This window comes from Nycticebus coucang, chromosome 20, assembly GCF_027406575.1.
Source record: "Nycticebus coucang isolate mNycCou1 chromosome 20, mNycCou1.pri, whole genome shotgun sequence".
Classification (NCBI taxonomy): domain Eukaryota; kingdom Metazoa; phylum Chordata; class Mammalia; order Primates; family Lorisidae; genus Nycticebus; species Nycticebus coucang.
The window spans coordinates 47,007,108-47,034,515 of NC_069799.1; the positions used below are offsets into that span (position 1 = coordinate 47,007,108).

General features: G+C 39.7%; 1 protein-coding gene across 7 annotated transcripts in view; it reads left to right on the forward strand.

Annotated features, from left to right (window-relative positions):
- MPP7 (MAGUK p55 scaffold protein 7) overlaps positions 1-27,408 on the forward strand; it is a 230,649-nt gene that overhangs the window by 85,312 nt on the left and 117,929 nt on the right. For 6 of the 7 annotated variants that reach the window (XM_053572981.1, XM_053572980.1, XM_053572985.1 and 3 more), the window contains one exon: positions 4,406-4,524. In XM_053572981.1, coding sequence (XP_053428956.1) covers positions 4,406-4,524 — 119 coding nt within the window. Of the gene's footprint in view, positions 1-4,405; positions 4,525-20,380; positions 20,447-27,408 lie in introns of those variants that run through there. The other variant, XM_053572987.1, reaches the window with a different exon arrangement.

The following is a 27,408-nucleotide window of genomic DNA, read 5'->3' on the forward strand; positions in this document are numbered from 1 at the left end:
ACAAGCGACACTAGTGATGAGGAAGTTATTGTGAAGAATTTTAAATAAAATGGTTGCATGAAATGTGCAAGTGGGCCAAAAAAGTTATCTAAATTAATGTATTTTGCCTCATAGGTAATTTAAAGTATGTGTTCCTAACTAAATGTATAATTTAAGTATTATAAATAGGCATGAGCATTTTATCACCATCTCTAAAAATCAATTAGAGGTTTGAGTTAATTAGACATAAATAATTCAATATTAATAATTAAGTAGATACTGCCTAAATATTGGTAATCTAAATGTCTGTGTATTTATTTGGATGAAAATATGTTTTGGATTTTTTCTTGGGCAAAAAGGGGATCCTAATATACAGGGTTGCTTTATGTTTGGCCGTATATATCATATCTCTGAGGGAAGAGATAGCAGGTCATTCCTATTTAGTTCTATCTTCAGGGACTAGCATAGTGCTCTGAACATCAACTCTCAGTAAATGTTGATTCTTAGCAACATAACATTCAAAGACTATCTCTGTTCTTTTTTGGCTGCTGTAATGGAATATTAGGGGCTGGGTAATTTATCATGAACAAAAATTTATTGGCTCACAGATTTGGAGACTGTGAAGCCCAGGATGGAGGGGCAGGCATCTGGCAAGGGTCTTCTTGCTGTGTCCTACGTGGCGGAAGAGTGAAAAGAGGATGAGAGAGAGAAGGGGACTAACCTGCCCTCTTATAATGACATCTCATTAGGCCCCACCTCTCAACATGTTCATGGGGGATTCAATTTCCATGTGCTTTTGGCATGATACTTCTAAACCATAGCAAAGACCCAACTCAAGCGTTAACTTTTCTGAAGACTTTTCTGATGTCTCCTTCCTCTTGTGCAGGAATTGGCCACTTCCCCTGCCTTTCTTTGCCCCAGCCCTTGCTAACAGACCTGTCTGTGTTCGTCTTCCCCCACTATAAACTCCCAAGTACAGGAACCACCTGGTTTGTCTTAGGTCTTCAGATACTGGAACAGTGCTTGCCTTATGCGCACCATACATGCTTGTTGGAAAGAAGCCTTTGTGGGTTTGAATGACTACAGAGTGCAGGGTAACTAACTCATGGTCCCAGTGCTTGCTCAGGGCCGAGTAGCTTGCTATCTAAACTCTCTTTACTTGTCCTTTGAATCTTCAGGACCAAAACCATTTGGACTTTGTAGGATTTTTCACTATTGAAACTCTAGGAATAGAATATAGGAGTATTTTAAAATGCATGTCAGAAACGGCTTCTAGCATCTGTGTAATTTATTTGACCAGAAGTAGTTGTCAGTGTTACCATCACTGAGACTGAACACAGCTCTGGCACGGCAGCTCTTTTAACCATGTCTTTCATTTCTAGTTGCCAGTCTCCTGTCTCTTTGGCCTTGGCCGTGGTTGCCAGATGTGGAAGCTGCAGTGAAGAGACTGCTGTTGTCACTAGAAGAGCAAAGCGTAGTGGCGTATAAATTAGGATCGCATACAACTAATAAAATAACCCAGAAAAGTCAGGTTCATGAGCTTCTGCTAACAGAAAAATTATTTTTAAAAAATTCAAACATAATATGGCTTATTCCCACAAAATGTGAGCAGTACTTGGGTAAAGTTAACACTTTCCATGTGTAAAAGACTAGGGTGGTTTTATTTTTGAGTATCATATCCATTTGGAATAGACAGCTAAGCTGTTGTTTTGACTTTGAACCATGGAATTGAAGTGACATATTCACTCTTGAGGAAGACACATTAAGGAAGGAAGAACATGACTTTTTATCGAGTGCCTACCCCCTGCCAGCCATTGGGCTGACTGCTGCCTCCTACATGGTTCCATTGAATTCTTTAAAACCACCGTATTTACCACAAATTCTTTTTTTTTTTTTTTTTGTATCAACATTTTATTTTAGATGATTGTAGATTCACATGGTGTAAGAGATAATGCAGAGAGATTCCATGTACCTGTCACCCACTTTCCACCAATGGTAACATCTTATGTAACTGTATGAGAGCAGTGGTCCCCAGGAACTGGTTTCATGGAAGACGGTTTTTCCATGGACTGGGGTAGGGGAAAATGGGGATGGTTTGGGGATGTTTCAAGCACATTATATCTTCACCTCAGATTATTAGGCATAAGGAATGCACAACCTGTGTCCCTTACATGTGCAGTTTACGGTAGGGTTCCTGGTCCCAGCTCACGCCGCAGCTTATCTGATAGGCGGCAGTGCTCCAGCAGCGGGGCCAGTGATGGGGAGCGGCTGTAAAGACAGATGCAGCTTCACCTGCTTGCCCACCACTCACCGCCTCCTGTGCAGCCTGGTTCCTAATAGGCCGCCGCTGGGTACTGGTCCACAGCCCCAGGGTTGGGGACCACGGTAATAGAGTATGGCAACTGGGAAATTGCCCTTGATATAATCTATTGACCTTACTCAGATTTCATATTCTATATGCACTCATTTGTGCGTATCTGTGTATATTTGTGTGTTTGGTTCTTTGCAGTTCTATCACGTGTGTAGTTTACTATTTCTTTTTAAACACACAAGGCAAATGAGACTCAGGTAAGTTATGATAAATGCTCTCAGCGTAGATGTGGGATTTGAATCCGAGTCTGTTTGATCCAAAGTTTTGCTTTTTCAGTAATAATATGATGAATAATAATAATGACTGACACTCACTGAGTTCCCTCAGAAACAGATTGAGTCCTTATCCTGTGACAAGGACAGTTCTAACATATTGACTCATTTAATCCTCCCCACACTTCACACCATGTGTCAATTAGATCACAGTCGAGTTAGTATCTTTAATTAAACTTTTAAGTCATATTACCAAGGAATAGGGAATTATTTTTACAGCTACCTAAATCAATAACGAAATAATGAAATTTTACCCTCTTTTTACTTAATTTCATACGTCGAACTTTTGACCTTAACCACTGATCTGATCTTGGCAGTGGTTGATAACTTTGTATATAATATACCGTGTACATATATATATATATATATACACACACACTATATTATATGTACAGTGTATATAATGAGACTATATTATTATGGATCAAGTTAGGTTGAAACACCGTAAAAGTAGTTTTTCTAAATTGTAAATAAGAGCTGATTTAGGCACAGTGCCAGGTTTTTTAAGGGAATAAATGTAAACCATCAAGAATATTTACCAATGTAAGTGAAGTTTTTCTTCCTTTTTCTGTAGAGTATTTTAGCTTTTTGGGGTCATATACAGCCCCAGGAATGTTTGAATGTAACCAGCCTCCCAAATGACATACCACACTTTCAAAGGGTTGTGAATCATCACTAGTCAGTAAAATATTACAGTGCTTTCAGAAGATAATAGATAGATGAATCAGCAGCCAATAATTTTCTTTTCCTTCTTTTTTTTTTTTTTTTGCCAGTTAAACATCTTGTAAATCTGTCCCTCTGATAAACAGCAGCACTTATTCAGACCAAAAATAACAACAGTTCCGTGTGTTGTAGATCCCAGGAGATCGTGGAATGTTTTGTAGACAGCAGACAGAAATAAAAGGAATTTTGTCCTTTTTACCTCATGTAATCCCTCTGGAAAATGAAACATGTGCTATGAGTTGATACTGACTTCTGCCAGGTCACCTCCCTGAAGAGTCTCGGGCAAGCACTGTTGCTACGTTTCTTGGACAGGCGTCGTCTGAAGGGCTCTGATGGAGATGGATGGTTTACGCTGCGCGCTGCCATGAAACACTGCACTACTGTCTACCCCCAGGATGTGTCTCCTGCAGATGCCACCAGTAACCTGCATCTGCGGCATTAACTCTTTCAGGGCTGTCCGATAAACTCTACATCTCCAAAATTTAAATTTTTAGTTCTTTTTTTTAAATGGTTAACTACTATAATGCAATCCCACATGTTAGATAGCAGAAATGTTTTGAAGCTGTATGTTATTTGCAACTATTTGGAAACTACAGAACCTTTTTCATGGACCACCCTATCCATTTTCTGCTCTTCTAAGGAAGTTTTTCCTATTCATGACTCATTTCATTCTTTGGCCCGCATCGAGGGAAATGTAATAACGGTCAAGGAAAGGAATGTATGCGTTTTCTTCTTCTTTTTTTTTTTGTTTGAAAACCTGTATACATATTCTGCTTTGGCTTATGTAAACTTGGATGACTGTACTGTAGAAATGTTGACAACCACAGAAAGTAAAACAGTGATGTGTTAATAAATACTGTTTTGGAATTTAAAAATAAGAAAAAAAAAAAAAAAACACCAAAAACCTCCTCTGCTTCTTTGGAGAAGTGTTTCGCTTGATGGCTTGGAATACAGACCCAGCAAAAAAATGACATGTTCCAGCTGTCATTTACACACACCTTAAGTGAAATTAATGAGATCACTCTAAGATTACGCTCTGTGTTTTATTTTCATTTTATAGGTCTGTATGAGCTGTTGACTGCTCTGCCAGCCCAGCTGCAGCCACATGTAGATAGCCAGGAAGACCTGACCTTCCTCTGGGATATGTTTGGTGAAAAAAGCCTGCATTCACTGGTAAAGGTAAACCATGCTGATGTCAGATTCTCTTTGCGAAAAAACATATGGAAAAATATTTTGAGCACCATCTAGTAAACCAGGGATAAAATTGTTGCTGTCTGAAAACAAAACAGCCTTGTTCCATTTCGCTGACGGGCATGGAAGTTGTTAAAGATTCTACCAAAAATACATAGATGATTTCACTTAATGGCGGTGATCTGGCTGTGCATACTAATGTAGCAGCCTTGTGGTCGCCCCTGTTTAGAAAAAGAATATGAAATAGTAGCAGGAAAGTTTAGACTCCTTTATAGTCAACATTCATGAGGCGGAATTTAACTTAAATAAATGTTCACAGCAAAAATTAGAAGGAATCTGTTTTCTGAGGTCAAGGATGGCAGAAGTTCAGTAGCCACATTAATTTAAAATAATTTCCTTTAACAAAGTCAACTGAAATTCTAGTAAACTGTTTCTTTTATTGGCACAATTCCACTGAAATGGTATTTTGTATATAAATACACTGAAGCTAAATATGAATAAAAGCAGTTTTTGGAAACAGTTTTAGTAAAGCATCATGCCATAGAAAAGATCACCCAGCAGAAATCGGGTCTTGCCATATAGCAACACTGGGAATGATCAGAAGTCTTAAAATAGTAAAATGAGAACAAGAAGCTTACTGGAAAATACGCCACTCTCGCTTCTGGAAATATGAATTGCATTTTCTCTCATCTAACTCAAGCCGAAAGAAATTTAGAGTCTCGCTTGGGTCTGTAGGAGGCAGAAACCTATGCCTTAACAATATCCAGACCTATATTTAATTCACCTAAATTTGTTACGGTTGTCTATCATAAGAAACTTTTAATTGATGTATGGTATTTGAAAATGAGCAACTTCTGAGTTGCGATTGCTTCACAGAATGGGAGAATTGTTTTATATATATATATTTTTTTTTTCTTTTTTTTTTTGTTTTTCCTTGTCAAATTTACTGAAATTTCTATGCTCTGAGTAATGATCATTTTTAAGTGCAAACATTGATATATGCCACTTACCTAGCAATACATTTCAAGACTATGGCATTTTGGTTCATTTCCTAATTTTTTTTCATAACAATATAATTGCCAAGGTATCCTTGTGCTTTCAATTAATTTAGGTAGCTTGTTTGCCATCTTGGGGTTTATTAGAAATGGTCTTGCTATTGTAATTAATGAAGGTTCTGACTCAGTAGGACCATCATAAAAATATTCTTAGGTCGAATGCATGAAAGTTGAATAGCTATGGGTTTATTTAGATTGAGTTGATATTTTGATAGAAGGAATAAAATGTGCTTGAAATAGGATCAACCATCTCCCCAAACAGTGAATGCCTGTTTATGTGTATTTATAACATGGCTCCTATCTCAGGGCCTTACCTGTAAAATGGGAGTTATAATACCTGTTGATAAGGTGGTTCATGAGTTTCAAAGAAAATAGTGAAGATCTAAGTTCTTTCATAGTTACATAGGTTATGTGAATGTAAGCAGGCATTATTAAGTATTGAGGGAAAAGTTAATTATCATAGCATGTGAAGGACCAGAAAGGAACTGCAGAGATGGTTGCTATTTCTATTAAAAGAATGAAACTAATGTACAAAACAAATTCTTACCCTGGCTTGACTTTTAAGCTTAGGCTGTTTTTCCAAGTATATGTTGATAATAAGTGGCTAAGAAGAATACTGGAGGATACCGATGTATCTATTTTCATAAAAACAGTGAAACAAATAAACTCATGTGGCTGGTATTCAGACAGCACAATAACACAGGTACCATTCCAAGTATTTTTCGCTAATTACTATAAAATATGTTTTTAAAATTAGTTTCATTATGTACCTCTAGAACATTATCAATTTCTTAATAGTTCTCCCACTCCCTACGTTTAACTGATGCAGACCTTGAGTATGTCCTTTGACTGACCCAGTCTATTAGTTTTCAAATACGTAAAGTCTACAATGCCCCTGGGAGGCCGGATCCTGGGGTTGCAGCTTTAAACAGCTGGAGCAAACTGCTTCGCTATGTATTCCAAATGCAGCTATTTAAGATCGGAGGATAGAAGCCTTTAGCTTTTGTGCAGAAATCTTGGTCCAGCAAAAGGCAAATTGTTCGAAATGATTTAGTTTTAAAGTGAATCAAATGTGCTTTTGGGTTTATGCTCTTTTGCCTGCCGTCGAAGCTGCTAGTGTGATTTAGAATCTGGTGAACGCAAAACTTGATTTTATTCTAGCGCAGAATTTTCATAGTCATCATCTTCCTTCATGTTCACAAAAAGCAGTTGTAAATCGCCACACGGGTTTAAATGTATATAAACTTTTGGGCTAATCCAGAATATACTTCCGGTGAGACAGTCTGTGTGGCAGGTCTGGCCACACTCTGGCAGGAATACTATAGAAAATGAACTTGTCCCTGGACAGGAGACGTGGCAATCCTATATTGTGTTAGGTATAGGATCGTCGCATCGCCTGTGTGTCGTGTGTATAATAATGATGTTATTATTATTAGAAGTTTTTTATTTTTAAATAGAAAAGTTGAAAAATAATAAAAATGGTGAGCATGAGATTTTTAGAAGTATCAGAAGGAAGATGATACTGAAAGAAGACTTGGGAAATAGCACAAACAAGGAATGGAAATGTACTGTTTGTAAGGGGTAATAATTCCAGGATACTAGAATTCACACAGCCCCACGCATGGGACAGACCACCAGCAAAACAGAACCACATTTTGGACGCTTTTCTTGCTAAAATACAGGACTACGAAGCATGCATTTTACAGCCTGATCTTATTTCTAGATTTATCGTCTACTTCTGTGCTTTTTTTCTTTTTCCTATTGAGGTCTCTTTACTTACTTTAAATTTTATTTTATTTAGTTGTATGCATTTTCGTAGCATGGTTTATGTTCGTTTTAGCCCCCGGTATGGCATCACGACTTGCTTAAAGATTGTATTTCCTTTAAATAACGCCCTAGTTCTGTTTCCTCAAGACATTTTTGTTCTTAACTCACAGTTGTATTAGATTCCAGGATAAGAATTTCAGATTGTTAATACCTTTTCAATAGTTGCTTATGTCACCCCCTTCCCTTTTAAATAGATGTATCTAAGCACGAGGGCAGGAGAAAAAAAAGTAGTAATCTGAGTTTTATCCTTCTGGGGATTTTGAAGTATTTTAACAAACACAAATTGATCTTTTGAAGAAAATTTTCCTTACGTGATTTGAATTATTGTGTGTATTTCTATGAGTTCAGGCTGAAAAGAGTAATGATAAATAACTCAGCTGGACCCTTGGACCACTTAGTTACATGGTTTTAACATTTGGTCCTTGATTGATGGACTGATTTGTATTATTTGGGGGGTACTTTATCCTCTGCCAGGGACTATGTAGTCACCTGGTACCAAAATGCTCAACAAGCAGGCCAGTCCCTGGCCTGTAGAGCCCCCAGTCCTCTAGGGGTGTATAGATGGGGGGTGGACAGTTCTGTGATAGGTCATGTGTGGAGCCCTCAGAGAGAGGCTCATGGAGGATTTGGCATCTCAGGCTGGTATCTGCGTCCTGACTAGGAATGGAGAGTTCCCGTGTGGACCAGGACAGGGGAGGTCAAGTACAAGGAGTGACGTAAGCAAACATCTGGCAAGAGTGGATCTTTGCAGTCGCACAGAGGGTGGACAGACTTTATCCTAAGACAGCGGGAGCCATTGTATGGAAAGTTTTAAAGCAGGGGAGCGAAGGTAGCAGAGTTTGATTCTGTAAGTAAGTTGGTGTAAGAAGGGCGTGGTGGTGTGCATCTGTAGTCCCAGCTACATGGGAGACTGAGGCAGGAGGATCACTGCGTCCAGGAGTTTGAGGCCAGTCTGGGCAACATAGTGAGACACTGCTGTTAGTCATGATAAAAACTAAAATAAAGTTACGGTATTAAAATAATATCTCAATGTTTCCCAGGTTCATCCATGTTGTGATGTGTGTCAGTACCTAATTCCTCCTTTTAGGTAAACAATATTATATGGATATGCCAGACTTTGTTTATCTTTTTATCCATGGATGGGCCTTGTTGGGTTGCTTCTGCCTGCTGGCTGTTATAAGTAATGCTGCTAGGAACATTTGTGTGTGAGTTTTTGGTGGATGTTTCTTTTCAGTTTCCTTGGACACATATATATCTAGGAGTTGCTAGGTTAAAATGGTAACTCTATGTTTAACATTTCGAAGACCTGGGAGACTGTTTTCCAAGGTGGCTGCATTGTTTCATATTCCTACCAGCAGTGCGTGAGGGTTCCCATTTCTCTGCGTCCCCACCAAGATGCGCTTTCCTCTGGCTCTGATTCCTAACTATCCTCGTGGATTCTGGAGTGATAACCTGATCGCGGTTTTGATTTGTATTTTCAGATGACTAAATGACATTCACTATCTTTTCATGTGCTTATTGACTATTTGTATATCTTCCTTGGAGAAAGGTCCAGTTAGATTCTTTGCCCATTTTATTTCCATTGGATTATTTGTAATGAATAGACTTTACTTTTTAGAACTATTTTAGATTTACAGGAAAGTTGAGCAAATGGTACAGACAGCTCCTATATGCCCCCTCCCACCTTCTCATTTTCTCTTATTATTAACCTCTCGCATTTACACAGAACATTTATCAGTTAATGAGTCAATATTGGATACATTATTATTATTATTTGATGCATTATTCTTAACTGAAGTCCATAGTTTGACATCAGGTTTTTACATACGTTTTGACAGATGCATAATGTTATGTATCCCCCGTTACAGTATCATACAGAATAGTTTTACCTCCCTACGAATTCCCTTTATTTCCCATTTCACTTATCTTCTCTCCTACTTGGCAACCACTTATCTTTTTATGGTTTCCATAGTTTTGCCTTTTCCACAGTGTCATAGAGTTGGAATCATACAGAACATGGCCTTGTCAGATTGGTTACTTTCACTTAGCACAGTGCATTCAAGGCTCCAACAAGTCTTCTTATGGCTCGATTGTTCATTTCTTTCTACTGCAGAATAGTGTTCCACTGTATGTATGGAGCAGTTTTTTTCTCCATTCACCTATTGAAGGACATGTTCATTGCTTCCAGTTTTGAGCAATTACAGATTCGGCTTCTATAAACATTTGCATGCAGGTTTTTGTGCGGATTATGTTTGCAACCGATTTGGGTACGTACCAAGGAGCAAGATTTGCTGGATCATATGGTAAGACTTATGTTCAGCTTTTCTAAGAAACTGCCAAATTATCTTTTGAAGTGTCTACAGCATTTTGCATTCCCACCAGCCACGAATGAGAGTTCCTATTGTTCAGTATCCTTGTCGACATTTGGTAGAGTCAGTTTTTCTGTGGATTTTAGTCATTCTAATAGGTGTGTAGTAGTGTCTGTCTCACTGTTGATCAGTTTGCCCATGAATTTACGTAGTGGTGAATCAGATTCAAGGCTGAAAAAATTATTTTGTAAAATATTCGGAATAGAGGGCCCTTTAGAAACAAATCTGTGCTGTTTTGGGAGGGGAGAGGTGGTGTTATGTTCAGAGCGTAAACCCATTGGGGAGATTATGTTACTTGCCTCTGAAATATCATTTGCCTTGGATGGGAAGAAGGAGACAATAGCTAGACATTGTGAGTGATCTGTGACCACCTGGTCTGCCAGAGTGAGGACGGGGTATCAGTAGCTGGTAACGCTCCTTGGCCAATCAAAGATAATTGTCCAGCCAGCTCCTCTGGAGAAGCCAGACAGAGTCATTCCTTACATTATAGTTTACATTTTTTCAGGCTCAGAGGCATGTGAAGTCTGCTGAAGATATGAATTCCTGAGACCCTGAGTAAATTGTTGCCTTTGTAATCCATACTCTCAAAACAGTGGCCATATGTCCCCCTTTTCAGAGATTTGTTCTGGAGAAGGGCTGAGTGCCTAGGGGCCAGGTTTGTGAATGTTTGACGGGACTGTGTCCTCCTGCAGGGCGGCTGCATTGAATGTGATGCAACAATGCCTCTTGCAAGTTACCCTGAGATTTAGATGGTGATTCAGATATGCTTAGCTTCAGACGAGTCATCTCGTTTGTATTGTTAGCCATAATTTAAAAGTAAGGTGTCTCCCACTTACTGGGCAATGTTAGGGGGTAGGGCACAGCTCTTGGGGGCAGGACACAATTGTAAGAGGGACTTTACCTAACAAATGCAAACACTATAACCTATTCTTTGTGCCCTCAATGAACCTGAAACAATAAAAAATAAAAATAAAGAGTCTGTGTGACCTACTAAAACAAATGAGGGGAGGTTCTTACCTAGAAATTTCTGACTTAGGAACAGTTTATTTGTTAGAATGGATGGAGTCAGCAAGTCTGTAACACTGTCCTTTCGCAGTTTTTGTTATTCTCAAATTCCAGAGAATAGGTATTCCAGTAGGAAAATACCCTGCTTCTCTAGACCTGATGCCTAACAATAGAGCTGCTGGGCCCCAGAGGTATGTTAGGCATTGCCAAATCACCCTAGAAGATACTGTATCCCAGGGGAGTGACTGGTTTAGTCAAATGTGTCTTTGGCAATCTGATACCCTGGATCATCTCCCTTTATTGCCCAGTCTCGAGGAATGCTGCTGTTTTTTGCATCCCTGGCTTTAATGCCAGGACAGGCAGCAGATCATATCCTGTTGCCAGGGAAGGTGTCTGGGTAGCGTGGGCCCGACATTCTGACTTGGTTCTCAAAGTACATTTGCTGCAGAACGTTGTGGGATCACTGGCAGCAACCCAGTCTCCAGTATTTGTTTCCATCTAAAATAAATCGAATTTAGAACTTCCCAAGTTTTGCCCTCTATGACTCTGTGGGAGGGGGAGGGGCAGATTGTTTTCTTTTACTTGATTTACAGTTATTTTTAAAAATATATCATGGAATCGTAACAATTTCAGCAGAGGATAGTTAGGTGCCAGTTTCTAAAGGGCACTCACGATACAGACAATATGGTGGTGTTTCTGAGGGGAGTCAGCGTGGTAGTGACTGCTTAGGACATGGTGGAATAAAGAACCCAGGTCCAGGTAGAGAAAGAGGGTGGCTTGTTTCTCAGGAGTGTGGGTTGTATATGGCTAATGCACACTTCCTCATGGTTGGGCAAAAAGGTACACAGAGATACAAATTCTGCCGAAATGAAACTCAAGGTCAGGGTGGCATTTCATATAATAGATTTAAGGAGGAGGCCTAGCAATCATATTTAATTATATTTATAGGTCATGTGTCCCAAACTCTAAAAAAAAAAAAGTTACAAATAAACTTTCTTCTGTAAACTCTGCTCGGTTTGCTGGGAGGGGCTAGAAAGTAGTCGCTGAAATTTAGTTTGGTTCTTTCAGCCCTTTGTTTAATAACCATGAGGTGAATGAAAGAGGGAGTCCCAGGTGTGGCTGAAGAGGTGAAGGTCACTTCTGAAGGGCCGAGGACAGCTTCCATGATTCATTCAGATCCAATGGGGGTGTTTTGATGCCTCTGTTCTTTCTTCTTGCTTTTGTTTTATCTCTCAGTCTTGTGATCCTTTCCTTGTCCCCCAGGTCTGTCTGTTCAACTGTTTTTTATGTGTTGTTGTGATCATGGAAAATCCGAGTATTAAGTCTGTGTGTTCAGAAATGCATGAGGCATTGCAAAGAGGCATCGCAGTCAGAGTTCAGGGCTGGCGCTGTGGAGCCACATTGCTTTGGGCTTGGATTCTGGCTGGGCCAAGACTACTGTGCCAAGAATAATAATCTCGCTCATATATCAAATGGGAGTAACAGTGGTACCTACTTTATGTGTTTGTTATGAGGATTAAGTGAATTAATATATGGAATGGGCTTTGATCATTGTCTGGTGCAGGGTAAGACGTTACGAGCATTCTTGCATCCTCCTCTTTCTCAGTTTCTTTCTTCCATTTTGTTAGCCGTGTTCAATGCCACCTGCCGGAGTTTGCACCATTCACTGTTCTCTCAATGTCCCTTTGGCGACATGGCTGTTTTTTTCCAGGATGGTATTTTCTTGCCCCAATAAGCTTTTATTCTTACCTTTTTTTTTTTTTTATTTCTTTGCTCTCACTCTTTAAAATTGCCATGAAAATTAATACAGTCTATAATTAGAAATTCTTGCAAAAGTTCTCAAGTTGCCTAAGTGTGTGTTTTCTAACGTTTTCTTCACCTTAAAAAATGTCATGAAATATTTGGGGCGTTGAAATTGAGAACAAAATATGGAACTCCCAGATGTTTACCATGCAGGTTAAGAGAAAAAATGTGCAGATTCAAGTGAAGTCTGAACATGTCCTTCCTTTGTTACTAAGCCTTTTCTTTGCTTACCAGCGGTAAGCTCCAGCTTGAGTTTTTATTCAGAAACAAATATGAGCAATTACTTTTTTAAGTTTTAAAACCTTTATAAATGAGTCATCCTTACTGCATCTTTCTTCAACTTGCTTTTTCTGCATAACATTTTTTTTTTGAGACAGAGTCTCAAGCTGTCACCCTGGGTAGAGTGCGGTGGCGTGACAGCTCACAGCAACCTCAAACTCCTGGGCTTCAGCAATTCTCTTGCCTCAGCCTCCCAAGTAGCTGGGACTACAGGCACCTGCCACAGCACCTGGCTATTTTTGTTGTTGTTGTTGCAGTTGTCACTGTTTTAACTGGCTCCGGCCGGGTTCAAACCCGCCAACCTCAGTGTATGTGGCCAGTGCCCTACCCACTGAGCTATGGGAGCCACCTGCATAACATTTTGTTAGTGGTATCTTGTGTTGATGTGTTGTACTAATCCATTCATTTCCATTGCAATGTGTGGCATTATTGGACTAGATCTCAAGATATCTTTTCCACTCTTGATGGATATTTACTTGAAAGTTCTTAAGTCTGGAAACTCCTTTATCTCCTCGTCACTACTGGAAACAGTGTAGTGAATAACTTATGTTGTTTCTCCAAGTATTGATTGCATCTAAGAATGGAGTTGCCAGACCATAGAGATGTAGGTCTCACACTTTATTAGATGTTGCCAAATTGCTCTACCAAGTGATTGTACCATATTTAATACTCTGAAGGTTGTGATTATTTCAGATCCATGTCAGCATTCGGAATTGTTAGATTTTAATTTTTGCCAGCAGGATTGGTTTGCAATGCTCTCTCCGTATTTTAGTTTATATTTATTTGAATGTTAGAGGTTTAACATGTATTTGTGGGCCATTTCAGTTCTTCTTTTTATATCCTTTTTCTGTTTCCCCCCCGCTCCCCCCCCCCCCCCGTGTTTGATTTTTCTTGTTGCTATGTAGGAATTATTTCCTAGATTCTGATACTGGATCTTTGTCTATATGCATTGGAAATATCTCCTGATCTGTGCTCGTTCAGTTCTTTTGAATAATTTATCGTAAGTGTTAAAACACACATCCATGCAGAAAGCATTCTGTCTGTCTTAAATGCAGAAGCAACGGCACCTTTACAGATCCAGCATTTAACACAAAATCCTTATTCGCTTCGTGGGTCTTACTGAGAGCATGTGTAAGGGCCTGAGGTGTATGTAGCCCCCAGCCAAGTCTGAGGTCTGGTTTATTTTTATATGCTGGCTTGAGAGGGGTCCTCTGGGGCTGTTTGCGCTGATCTAATATTCTCATCTGGTTGGAAGCATCTATATAATGTATTTTTAGCACCTAGTATAATTACGGGTATAGTTGTTCTTTGAGTGAAGTTCTTTTGAGCAGGATCTGTGTATAATTTATCCTTATTTATTCCACATTGCCCTGAAGCCTAGAAGGTTTTCAAGAGAGATTGCTTGATTAAGGGAGACCAGAAAACCTTCCCATCCAGGCTCTATCTTGTCCACTTTGTTTTTCATTCATTTCACAAATACCTGAACATCTGCTGTGGGGCACAGTAATAGATGCCCACTTCCCAGTGAATTCGTTTATTGAAGTATCATGTTTATTCATAATTGATGAGCAGTTTGTTTTTTTAACCAACTTAAGTTGTGGCACAAGTTGTGTTTCTTTATTATAGATACATGTTAGTTAATAAAGGCTTTTTTAATCTAGCTGGTTTAAAATGAAAGCTGTTTTTCCTATTTCTCCTCTAAGGTAGGAGGAATTTATTGTGTTCTTTGGTGATCATGGTTTAGAAATAATGTACTATCAAAGGAATTTATTGAATTAGATTGGTTTTATCATTCTTTTCCATTTTCATATAACATAATAGAAAATCTTTAACGTTTTCAAATTCAGCATTTTTTAAAGTTCTAACGTGTTATATAAAATGCATTATTGTAATCCTATAAAAGAGATATTAATGTAAATTTATTGAAATGATAAGCTTTTGTATATATAAAATTGATTTCAAATGATGCATTTTGAATCAAAACAGTTCTTTGTATCTTTACCCACCTGCTCATCCACCTGTCCAACCAACCAACCAACCAACCAACCTTCCTTCCTTCCTTCTTTCTTCCCTCCCTCCTTCTCTCCCTCCCTTCCTGCCTCTCTCCTTCTCTCCCTCCTCTTTTCCTTCTTTCATTCCTCTCTTCCTCCATTCCTCCCTTCCTCCATTCCTCCCATCCGTCCATCTATCCTTCCTCCCTTTCTCCATCCATCTGTCCTGCAGTCATGATTTTCACAGGTGCAGGTAAGATTGGACTTCCTCCCTCTGGACATTAGTGATGGTCGTGTGACTTGTTTAATCAGAGCAGCAGTGAATTGGAGTCCCCAGAGGACACAGCAGCCAGAGAGGGCGGGGAGAACACAGCCTTCATTGTTACAAGACGCTAAGGCCTAAGGGGGTCATTCATTCCCACAATCTAACCTTATTCTAATCAGTATCTTCACTATGTGACATTTTAATTCGGTTTTTCAAATATAGCTTAGTGATTTAGAAGTTAAAATAAATGCAATCATTAACATTCTGCAAGGTGAGTTAATTTTAGGTGGTTGCTCTTAATCCAGCAGTTGCAGTGTAAAAGGTTAATATTCATTTTCTCATCAAAACTTGGTAACTTTTAGATTTTCTTTCTTGATAGACACACATCTGGCTCCTCAACTGTGGCAAGGCTTGAGAAAGGGTGATGTGTATTTTAAGTGTGTCTCTTTAACTCAATTCTTCCAGTATAATCTAATAGCACAGGAGCGTGCCATGCCCGATTTTGTGTTCTTTCTCATCACTAATAAAATGCAGGTATATTGTACTCATATTCCCTTTTGTTGCTAATTTTCACATGGTAGTTTTTGCTTTGCAAGCAGGGGCTTGTATCAACATATACCTCCCCCTTTTCTGATAAAAGAGCTTTCCTAATTTAACACAAAGCAGGCTTTCATATATCAAACTATTTCATGCTTCTGTTTGTTGATGGGTACTCAGTAGAACTATTTCGGTTTTGTTTTAAATTCTCCTCATTCCATTTGGTGTTTTAACTGTAACTTCGTTTTCCTCTGTACCTTTTTAGCCTAGCATGTATAATTGCTTTTTGCCCATTGTTTTCATTTCTGCATTTAGTTCAGTTAAAAGCTAAATTCAACAATAATTGCCCCTTTAAAAATAAGTTTTATCTTCAAATTTTATTTAAATGGGTATGTTATAAATGAGTATGTTATAAATTATCCAGACAGCAAAGACTTGGTTTTCATTACATCACACACTTGGCACGCATCTTTAGCTTTTAATTTGAATAAATATTTGGTTGGTGGCTATTGTGTGCCTGTTAGGCAGTGGCCTCAAGTTACTTTTGAATTTTATGTACTTACACTAGGTGGCGCCCATTCCTTCTGAGACCTAGCTCAAGGAATGCACCAGTTCTGTCATTGATAGAACCTTCTCCAAGGATGACAGACGAATGGCTAACAAACAGATGGAAAAATGCTCATCATCCCTAATCAACAGAGAAATGCAAATCAAAACCACCCTGAGATATCACCTAACTCCAGTGAGAATAGCCCACATCACAAAGTCTGAAAGCTACATACACTGGCGCGGATGTAGACGGGGGTGGGGGTGGGGGGGACACTTTCCTCTTTGGAGCGAAATATGGAGAATCCTCAAAGATCTCAAATTAGATCTCCCGTTTGACCCTGCGATCCCACTACCAGGCATCTACCCAGAAGATAAAAAATCATTTTACCATAAGAACATTTGCACTAGATTGTTTATTGCAGCTCAGTTTATAATCACAGGATGTGGAAACAGTAAATACCCATCAACTCAGGAATGGATTAAGAAATTATGGTATAAGCAGAAAGAGGGATGGAGGGAGGAGGGTGGGGCCTTAGTGTGTGTCACACTTTATGGGGGTAAGACATGATTGCAAGAGGGACTTTACCTAACAATTGCAATCAGTGTAACTGGCTTATTGTACCCTCAATGAATCCCCAACAATAAAAAAAAAAAAAAATTATGGTATATGCATACCATGGAATGCTATTCAGCCATAAAAAGATGGCAACTTCACATTTTTTGTAATATCTTGGATGGAGTTGAAATAAATTCTTCTTAGTAAAGTATCACAAGAATGGAAAAACAAATATCCAGTGTACCCAATACTGAATAGGAAGCCAGTAGATGATCCAGTGCATGCCCAAATAGGAGAAAAACTCATTTTAATTCAAGTTGGGGGAAGGGGTAATAAGGGAGGTGGAGGGAGTTGGAGTGCTCTCACTGGATGGGCACTGGGTTGGGAGTGGAGTAGTTGGCACACCTTTTGTGTGGGGGACATAGCCTCAAGACAAACTCTACCTAACAAAGTTAAATATTTTGACCTGGTTGCTCGTACCCTCACATTAACCTGAAATAAATTTAAAAAAATACGAGCAGCAAATTCAGTCCAAGGCAATATGAAAAAGACTTGTGAAATTGTCTTATGTCATGTGAAGAAGTGTGGAACTTTGTAGTAGAGGTATTTGTGATTAATAATGTATTATGTTTGCCAGGAATCAGTAATTATATATATGGCTCATTCATATAACACATAAATGCTTTTTGAAGACAGGGTTATGTGAGGGGGATACGAACAGGCATGGTAGTCTTGAGCCACATGACTCTTGGCATCCATACTCAATCAGTTGAATAAGTGTAAAATTTTAACTAAGACACGGACAGGTTTTTGGTACTTAAAGTATGTGATAGGTGAAGTAGCAAGTGTTTGCTCAGAGTCTGGGAAGTTTTGTTGAAAAAAATGACCACTGAAAGAGTTAAATGAGATCTGAAGGTTGTATAAGAATTAACCAGGTTCAAGTGGGCAGGAAGAGAAATGTCACAATACTTAGATCCAAGGGGCCTTCCAGTCCTGGACACTTGTGTTTTTCAGCTGTTATTTCCTTGATAATTTCCTTTCCTCAGCTCTTTTCTCTTCCATCTTTCTGGAAGTTCCTTTAGGATGGATATTGGTTTTTCTGGATTCGTAGTCTAATTTTTTCTTCTACTTTTGCTTTATAAGAGATTGCCTCAATTTGTACTTTGTATCATTCTATTTAATTTTAAAAAATTTTTGCTGTCAAGATTTTAATCCTAATACATTTGTAAGGAATGTTTCCATTCCTTTTTGATAACATCTTGGTCTTATTTCATAGGTGCATCGTAGAATCTTCCCAAGAATAATTAAACAGAAAAAACAAACACCTCTTTATTGATCACTTCCTATGTTCCATGGGCTTTTCAAAGTTCTAAGTATGTTGTTTAGTTCTTGCAGCCTCCCCAAGAGACCCGCACTAACCTGTGCCCCCATTGTAAAGATCAGCAGAACTGCTTTAACTGCTTACACAGCCAGTTAGGGGGTGGAGCTGGCCTTGAACCCACGAGGTTTAGTACTGAAGTTCTGTGCTTTTAACATCATGCTATTCAGTTTGTTGATGGGTACTCAGTAGAACTATTTTGGTTTTGTCTTAAATTCTCCTCATTTCATTCAGAATCCTTGTTTACGCAGGGATAGCCTCCCCTGCCCCATTTTCCTGCTTGGTGTTTATCTTATTTATCTTTCTTCATACTGGTCTGCCAACTCTAAGTCTTCTGCCTGTATTTAATAGTGAGGTGTCGAAAAGCTAATTGGCAGAACTGTGTGCTGGGGGAGTGCTGATGGACTGTCTTTGAGCAGTGGTTTTAACTTGGGGTGTGGGGGAGATATCCCCCCTCTTCTGCCCCAGCCATTTGGCAATATCTAGAGATATTTGTTATGGCTTGAAGAGGGGTGTGCCACTGGCATCTAGTAGTTGGAGGCCCCAGGAATGTTGCTAAATATCCTGTAATGCACAGGACAGTGTCCTATGATAAGGAATTATCCAGGCTAGGTGTGGAGGCTTACACCTGTAATCTTACCACTCTGGAAGGCTGAGGTGGGAGGATCACTTAGCCAAGACCAGCCTGAGCAAGAGCAACACCCCATCCTTGCCAAAAATACTAAAAATTAGCCGAGTGTGGTGGCATGCACCTGTAGTCCTAGCTACTCAGGAGGCTGAGGTAGGAGGATTGCTTGAGCTTAGGAGTTTGAGGTTATAGGAAAAAAAAAAAAGAACTATCTAGCCTGAGATGCCAGTGGTGCTAAGGTTGAGAAGACCTTGCTTCAGAGTGAAAGGATGAAATATCAGCTATTCTTGGTTGTGGGAAGAGAAACTCCTCATTCCAGAATATAGAGGTATTCATCTCCATGGCTTTTCAGTTTTTGGTCAAAGAAACCTGGGATCTGCTGCTGGAGTTTAGGCAGTTACTTGACATTCTGGGTCAGCCAGGGAAAGGAGCCCTCATTATATTGGTGTTCAGTGCCCCTCAGCCCCAAGCAGTGTCCTCTGGGCCAGATTGTCTCTTTTCTTTTCTTCCTTTTTTTTTGAGATAGAGTCTCACTGTATTGCCCTCAGTAGAGCACTGTGGCATCACAGCTCACAGCAACCTCAAACTCTTGGGCTCAAGCAATTCTCTTGCTTCAGCCTCCCAAGTAGCTGGGACTACAGGCACCTGCTGCAACGTCTGGCTATTTTTGTTGTTGATGTTGTTGTCATTGTTTGGCAGGCCCTGGACCAGGTTTGAATCCGCCAGCCCTGGTGTATGTGGCTGGAGCCCTAGCCACTGAGCTACAGGAGCCGAGCCTCTCTTCCTAATTTTTGATAGTTGTACTTGACCTGTACTGCCAGATCCTAATGAGATTCTACTTTTTACTTCTAGCCTATTAGAGTGAATGGTGACCATCAGTCTTTACCCAGAAGCTTCTCTAATTGTTTCAGAAATTGATTCAGTTTTCCCTGAGCTCTTATAAGTTTTTCTTGTGGTCTTTACATGAATATTTGAGTATCAGGCCAGGCGCAGTGTTCACACCTGTAATGCTAACACTCTGGGAGGCCAAGGTGGGTGGATTGCTGAAACTCAGGAGTTCAGGACCAGCCTGAGCAAGAGCGAGACCCTGCCTCTAACTAAAAATAGAAAAAGTAGCCAGGTGTTGTGGCAGGCAGCTGTATTCCCAGCTCATCAGGAGACTGAGGCGGGAGGATCGCTTGAGCTTGGGAGTTTGAGGTTGCCATGACCTAAGATGACACCAGTGCTTTCTAGCCAGGGCAAGAGAGTCAGACTCCATTTAAAATAATAATAATTTTTTTTTTTTAAGGATCAGTTTGTCTAAAATTAAAATACTGAATTCACTTTTTCTTTTTTGACTACCTTAAGATCTTGTCCTTCAACTCCTAGCATAAAGCGTTCCTGTCTACGTCTGATGCTAATATGACTTTCTTTCCTTTCTGTGACTTTTTGTTGAAAGGATTTCTTTTTTTTTAATTTTTAGATCCCTGAAGAGTATTTCTCAGTGTTGCCAGTTTTGTGTCCGTTTCCCCAGGTATTCTGTGTCCTCGTCGTCTCCTCCCCTCCCCCTCCTTCTCATCCATCTGTCGCTCTGGCTGGAGTACAGTGGCTTATCACAGCTCACGCAGCCTCACATCCTGGGCTCAAGTGATCCTCCTCCCTCAGTCTAGCAAGAAGCTGGGACTGCAGGTAAACCCCCACACCTGGCCAATATTTCGTATTTTTTTGTAGACATGGGATCTTGTTTTAGAAAGGAACTTCTGCCACCGTCTTGCCTGCCTTTGGCTTATATTTTATTAAAAAATTAATGGAACATTTTATACCATCTCAACCAAACCTGTGCCATACAGGCAATCTCTAGTGTGGAAATGGTGTTACTCACAGGATTGTTGAGTAGATAAAGGGGGACAGACCACAGTAAGCCCCTAGAACAGTCTGGCCATAGTGAGCACTCCATGTTTGTTGCTGTATAATTATCAGTAGTTTTGGAAAATGCCATAGTCAATCATTCAACAAAATAAATGCCATAGTCAATCATTCAACAAAATAAATGTATGAATAAATAGTATAAAAGTTGGCAGCAATTGAAAGAAAAATGTAAAGAATAAGACAAATTTATTGCTAATCTGACTCATTGTTGTAAACACATGTGATTAGATACACAGGGAACATTTGTATGTAGTATAATTGGTGTAATTCCTATAGCTCAGAAGGTCTTTTTTTTGAATATTGAATGCCTTGATGTTTTATCAGATTTCTTGCTCTTCTTTGAAAGTTGAAAAGCATTATTTCATCTTAGCTGGAAAATCACCTTTCTGCCACCACTCATTGGCAAATATTTGTCAGATCCACATAGTCCAAATTGGGGTAGGAGAATCTTCGTAACTCCTATCCACAGTAGGTGCTTTGAGAGCAGCAGAAACACAGTAGACCCTCCATGGTTGACCACCTGCCTACACTGACCACCTCCTTAAGTTGACCTAATTTTCACAGACTGGACATGCACCACATGTACATATCAGTACAGTAGGCCCTGTTCCTTATGTTGACCACCTCTGTATATGACCAGTTTGTTCCAGTCCCTTGGGAGGTCAACTTACAGAGGTTGTACCATATAATACATGAATATTTAGGAAGGAGCAAGTGCCTAGAATGAAATAGGACTTCTGCATGTGCCGTGTGGAGCTGTTTAACCTTCCTACCTAAATCAGTAGTGGGAGAGAATTGAATCAGATCGGATAGGTCTGACTTGGTTTCAGGTTTGTTCATACAATTCCAACAGTGCCTATTTCTAAATCATAAGTTTTATCCTAGCGATATATTTCTACTGAATTTCAAAAATGTATGGTAAGCTGAGGTTGTACCTTACATTTTGGTAACATATACTCTTGAAATATATAGCACAATTGGACTTGGTATCTGGCTACTTTGTGAAAATTGTTGCCAAAGCCTGCGACATCATTCTCTGCAGGCCAGGGAAAGTGCACTCCATCATCTTGGACGTGGCACTTTGTGAGTTTGCAGAGATTTAGCACACACTCCCGCTCTGCTGGAATAGTGATGACTGCCGCTTTGGCAAAATTGTTGAGTGGATTTAAGGAAGGATTCTGAGCATCTGGGGGATAGTGGAGCTGCTGAGATGGAAAATGTGTGGTTTTTGAATAATTTCATGAAGCCAAGAGGTGGCCAGCCACCCTTGCCTGTGAGACTCCCCTCTTTGGAACATGAATGAATGAAACAAAGAATGAATGAAAGTGTAGAAATTCAATGCAATTTGATGTCATCATTCAGATTTACACAGAAGATGTGCCTGTGTTAGCAAGGACTTGTTTACCTTGTGATTAATTTCACAAAATACTAGCTTTACCTGCCAAGTTTAAAACATGGTATACTTAACAAGATGGGTCCCACATATAGACTTTTTTTTGAGACAGAGTCTCACTATGTTGCTCTCATAGAGTGCTGTGGTGTCACAGCTTGTAGCAACTTCAAACTCTTGGGCTTAAGCGATTCTCTTGCCTCACCCTCCCAGGTAGCTGTGACTACAGGCGCCTGCCACAACGCTCAGCTATTTTTTGTTGTTGTTGTAGTTGTCGTTGTTGTTTAGTAGGCCCTGGCCAGGTTCGAACCCACCAACCCCAGTGTATGTGGCCAGTGCCCTAACCACTGAGCCTTGGGCACCAAGCCCCACATATAGACTTTTAACAACATACCTGGTAAAGGGGTTCAGTTCATGTGTAGAGAACACCCAGCTAAATTATAGTGATTTTAACATACTTTACTTTTTCAAATCTCCAGGCACATTTGAAGTTCTCTCACCTGATGCCCCCAAGACTAACTAGCAAGTTTTTCTTCAGCTATTAAAAAAGGAATCTGTCAGGAAAATTGGCTTTTCTCACAGCATAGAATTCAGAGGTTAAAAATAAAGAAGGCAGCAGAGATGGCTTATGCAAAAAATTGTCCTTGCTTTCCTGCTTCTGGTTCTCATTAATTTCATTCATTTCTGTTTTCTTTTGCTCCTAGAACATCTGTTTATTTTCTTTGTTGAGAAAATTGGTTCAAAGACAAGTTAAAACAAGTGTAATGAGTTGCATAATGTCTGTTAATCCTTCCATGCAATGTACTATAAATCTCAAGAAAATAAAGACTGAGTTCGTCCTATACACTTTTTGTATCCCTAGTGCTGACAGAGCATGTTACTTGACGCTTAATAGAGTTACAAATTTGCGTTTTTGTACATAATGCACCATTTTCAGAATTTTTGTACTTTCACTCATTTTTTGGGAAGCATCGTGGAATGCTGAGGCTGTATAAATCAAGTGTTTGCTGCCTGCGAGTGTGCAGGTTTTTATTACATAACAATTCTGTACTAATGTGGCTGAATACCTTTCTATGCTTGTTAACTGAATCTAAAACTAAAAGGGAGGGACAGATGACAGGAGCCATGCAGGAACATTGACAGAGCCTTAGAAACAGGCAGATGTGGTAGGAAAGGGAACTGCTAAAAATGTGATTCGTAAGTAAAAAAAGAAATTGATGGGTTTTCAAATTGAAAATTAGAGACAGCTGAAGAGAATTAGTGACCTTGGACACATACCAGAAGAAAATAGTAAGGAAGCAGACAAAGGTAGTAATATACGTAGACACTATAAATACTATGAGATGATAGTCAGGAGTCGTAGAAAATATGAAAGAAATACTAAGCGGTACAAAAGTTAGATTGAGAAAGTGAGACATAAGCTCAGTTGCAGACCTGGAAAGGAAGGGGATATTTGAGAGAGAGTGACACACGTGTATATATGTCATCATGCATGGTATGCATGTTATATAATGGCAAAACAAGAATATTGTGAGCACTCACATTTGGACACAATAGTATGATATGACTTAAGGTGTTCTAAAGCCCATGTAGTGTTTTAAGGGAGGGTGAAGACAGTGTCTAACTTTAGACTTTAAGTTAAACACACATGGAGAAATTCAAGAGGATTCTTTACCTAGTAGACAGAATGCTTAATTCAGAGAGCTTGGAAAAAGGAAGAAAACAAAAGAGGAAAAAAAAGAAAAACCCACAACACTAAAAATGAGGCAGCCGATACAAAAGTAATGGCAGAAAAAAAAGAAAAGGAAAAAAAAAGTTACAAATAGATTATTAAAGGGCTAAACATTTGAGTTAAAAAAACCTTGGGGTTTTTAATGCAACTTCAGCATTCCACGATGCTTCCAAAAAAGTAAGTTAAGTTACAAAAACCCTAAGTTTTTAAATCCAGAATTTAGTTATATTAAGAGAAAAGATAAAATAATGAGCTAAGCATTCAGCTTAAGGAGTTTTTAGAAGAACAACAGAATAATCATCCTCCTAAAAGGGAAGGAAGTAGCATTGGCAGCGTAGTATCACTGAAATAGAAAATAAAGAGAATGGATGGAGCCAAAAGTTGGTTCATGGAATGGGCAGTCTTCTGGCTAGATCGGTTGAGGGAAAAAGAAAGAGGTGTCAATAAATAATATTATGAAAGAAAAGAGGGACTCAACTGCAGATACAGTGGAGGGGGTAAAAGGTAATTAGAGAAGGCCAGGGACACCTTCAGGTGAATTCATTTGAAAACTTAGATCCAATTTGAGAATTTCTAGAAAAATATAACTTATGGGATTGGCTTGAAGAAAGAGAAACAGCGGAATATCTGTGTTCATTTGGAGCCAGGAGTGTTAGTGGGAAGAAGAGTCACCAGGCAGGCCATAGGCATTTGGAAAGGACTTTGTTGGGGTGAGCCATTTGTTAACACCCCCCCTCCCCACTTTCCAGGGAAGCCTGGAATTGTTGGGGACTGCCTGGCTTCACTCCACTTGATGACCAAGCAGTTCTCACCAAGACAGCATAGGAGTGAATAGTGAGCCCTGCCGGGTGAGGAGGGCTGTCACTGTCACTAATTGAATGCTGCCTCCATATTGTGTCTTGATAAATATTAAAATACTCTTCCCTAGAACTCGGAGACACCAGCATCATTGGGGCCCCCATCCTCTCCCTGCTGTCTTGGGACGTCCACTGGGCTTTTCTTCTGCCCGCCTCCCCTCTCAAGCTGTGTGATTTCATTCCCTTCAGTTCATTGCAATTGCCTCATGTCCCCTGACTCTTTACATCTTTACCTGCAGTTCTGATTTTGCTTTTAAGGTCTGAGCCCCTGTCCTTAGCTGCCCGCTGTGCTTCTTCACAGGGCTGCCTCACAGGGCTCTCCAGTGAATGAGTCTGAAACTCGTCATCCTCCAGAATTCTGTACTTCAGTAAATGGCTGCATCTTTCCTGTGGTTCTTACAGAAATACAGGACTTGTCCTAAATAGTCCCTTCTCCCCCTCCTGGCAGTCAAACTCTACTTTTGATTCCATATGATGTATTTTTTGAAAAATGTTTGCAGAAGGGCCATGTCCCTTGCCCTATCCTGGTCCAGCTCCCTCTTTTCTCAAAGATCTTAGAGAAGAGAAAAAATGGATGGGTAGGACAATTGCTGCAGTGGTAAGTGAGGGAGGGCCACAGAACAGAGTGATCTGTTCTGAAACTGAAAAAGCTTGAGGACTATTGGTCTATCCTGTTCTAGCCAATAAATTAAATAGCTCAATTCAAATTAGAGGTAATTTTAATATTCCGCAATTCCTGCATCAAAGTGTATTACACTGAAACTGATTTTTGTGTCTCTTAACATACATTCTGGCAAAGTCTATAGCTTCCAGGACATTTTTCAGTTATCAAAAGACCAGTTTAATGCTCCTTTGTCATCATATCTGATTTCAACGGCACCTGTTCTATTCCCTAGTGCCAGCCAAGGATGAGGACAGGGCATGGTGTGTTCTTCATTTATCCCCTTGTCCCCACACCCTTTGGGAGATGGGTGGGTTTCCTTCTGAGAGGACTCTGGCTCTCTCAGTATGTCAGGGCTGGGAGATGGAAATGGGGAGAGGGACAGTTTTTCTTACTTAATTTGCCACATTACTGCGTCTTCTCAAGCCAGCACTGTCTGGCATCCTTACTCTTTGCGGTAAGTGCCCACAGGTTGCATCTCTCCTGGGATACACAGCTGGTGCAACCCAAGACTGTTTTTAGTGTTAAGAGCTGAGTTATCTGCAAAGTGCCCCAATTCCCGCTACCTCCAGCAGGGTCCACGCGACCTCTAGGTAACTCGGCATCACTTGTAAGTCAAGCAACAGCCAGCTCCCACTGTTCCCTCCATTTGGCCATCTCTCTGCATTTCCTTTCCCTGTTGACTAGAGAGGCACAAAAGCAAATCGCTCATCTGCTGCTGAGTGTCAGAGCTGTAGAGAGTCTTCCCATCTTACCTGTACTGTTGTTCTCTATGAGGGATTCTCTACACTTGCCCCCATTGCTTGGGGGTTCTCTAGACTCCCCACTTCTGTCTCCTGTTCCCCTCTTTTTTCTATTTCAACAGGACAGTTTTCTTTCTTCAGGCATATGCTTATGTATGTGTGTATATATATGTATGTATGAAATTTATACACACGACACACACATGTTCTGGGACATGGCAGACAGAAGATGGTTGATGGTCACATCTTAGCCATCTCTTAGGCTCTAGAAAGGTGTATACAGAGGGTGCCAAAAATGTATGTACATTTTAAGGAAGGAAAAAGCTGTATTCAAATTTTAATACTCATGTCATGTTTGACTTCTGTAGTTACAAGAGATACAAGATACAATATACAAGGTAACAAATGTTATCGGTATTCATTAAAATACTCAATATATACCAATAATACTCAACATATACTGATAGCATTTGTAGAATATATACAAGGTGACAAATGTTATCAGTATACATCGAGTATTATTGGTATATATTGTGTATTTTAATATATACCAATAATATTTTTCACCTTGCATATTGTACAAATGTTATTGGTATATACCGTCTTCAAACAGGTCCTCTTCTACTTTGTTTTTGAGGAAATGTCAAGGGGAGACGGCATTTAGGCTAGTGTCCTTCAGAAATGCATATTTTCTGCTTGAGCATAGATGATACCTAGTCTGCTTTGATTTTTATCTTTAGGTCTTAATTGAATCTTGCATACAAAGTCAGACAGTGAAGTTCACGAACTCATCCTAGAAAAAGTGCTACTACCTCATTGCTGAATATCATTATAGTCTCCTTTGAAATACTCCCTTTGGGAAGCTATGCACTGAAGTCAGCACCTAGTCCAGCCTTCAAAGTAGTTTTGAAGCTCTTTTTCTGGAATGGTCATCAGAGCTGTCATTGTAAGAGGTCTGACAGTTAAGTTCGTACACTCATCCTAGAAAAAGTGCTACATACCTTGTTGTTTGAATATCACTATGGTTACCAGATGACCAAAGGGAGTACTTCAAAGGTAACTGTAGTGATATTCAGCACTTTTTCTAGGATGAGTTCCCAATCTTAGTTGTCCGACCTCATACGTACAGCATGATGTAGTCAAAGGGAGATGATGGGTCCTCTTCCTGGGAACACAATGAAGGATAGAGGGGAACTCAGGACACAGATACCACTTACTGGGTGTTTTCTGTTATCCAGGGCTAGCATGAAGCTCTTTTAATGGTGACTTTATTTAATTCTCACAATAACCCAATGTAGTAGGTACTATTATTATCTTGTTCTAAATGGAAGGAAACCAA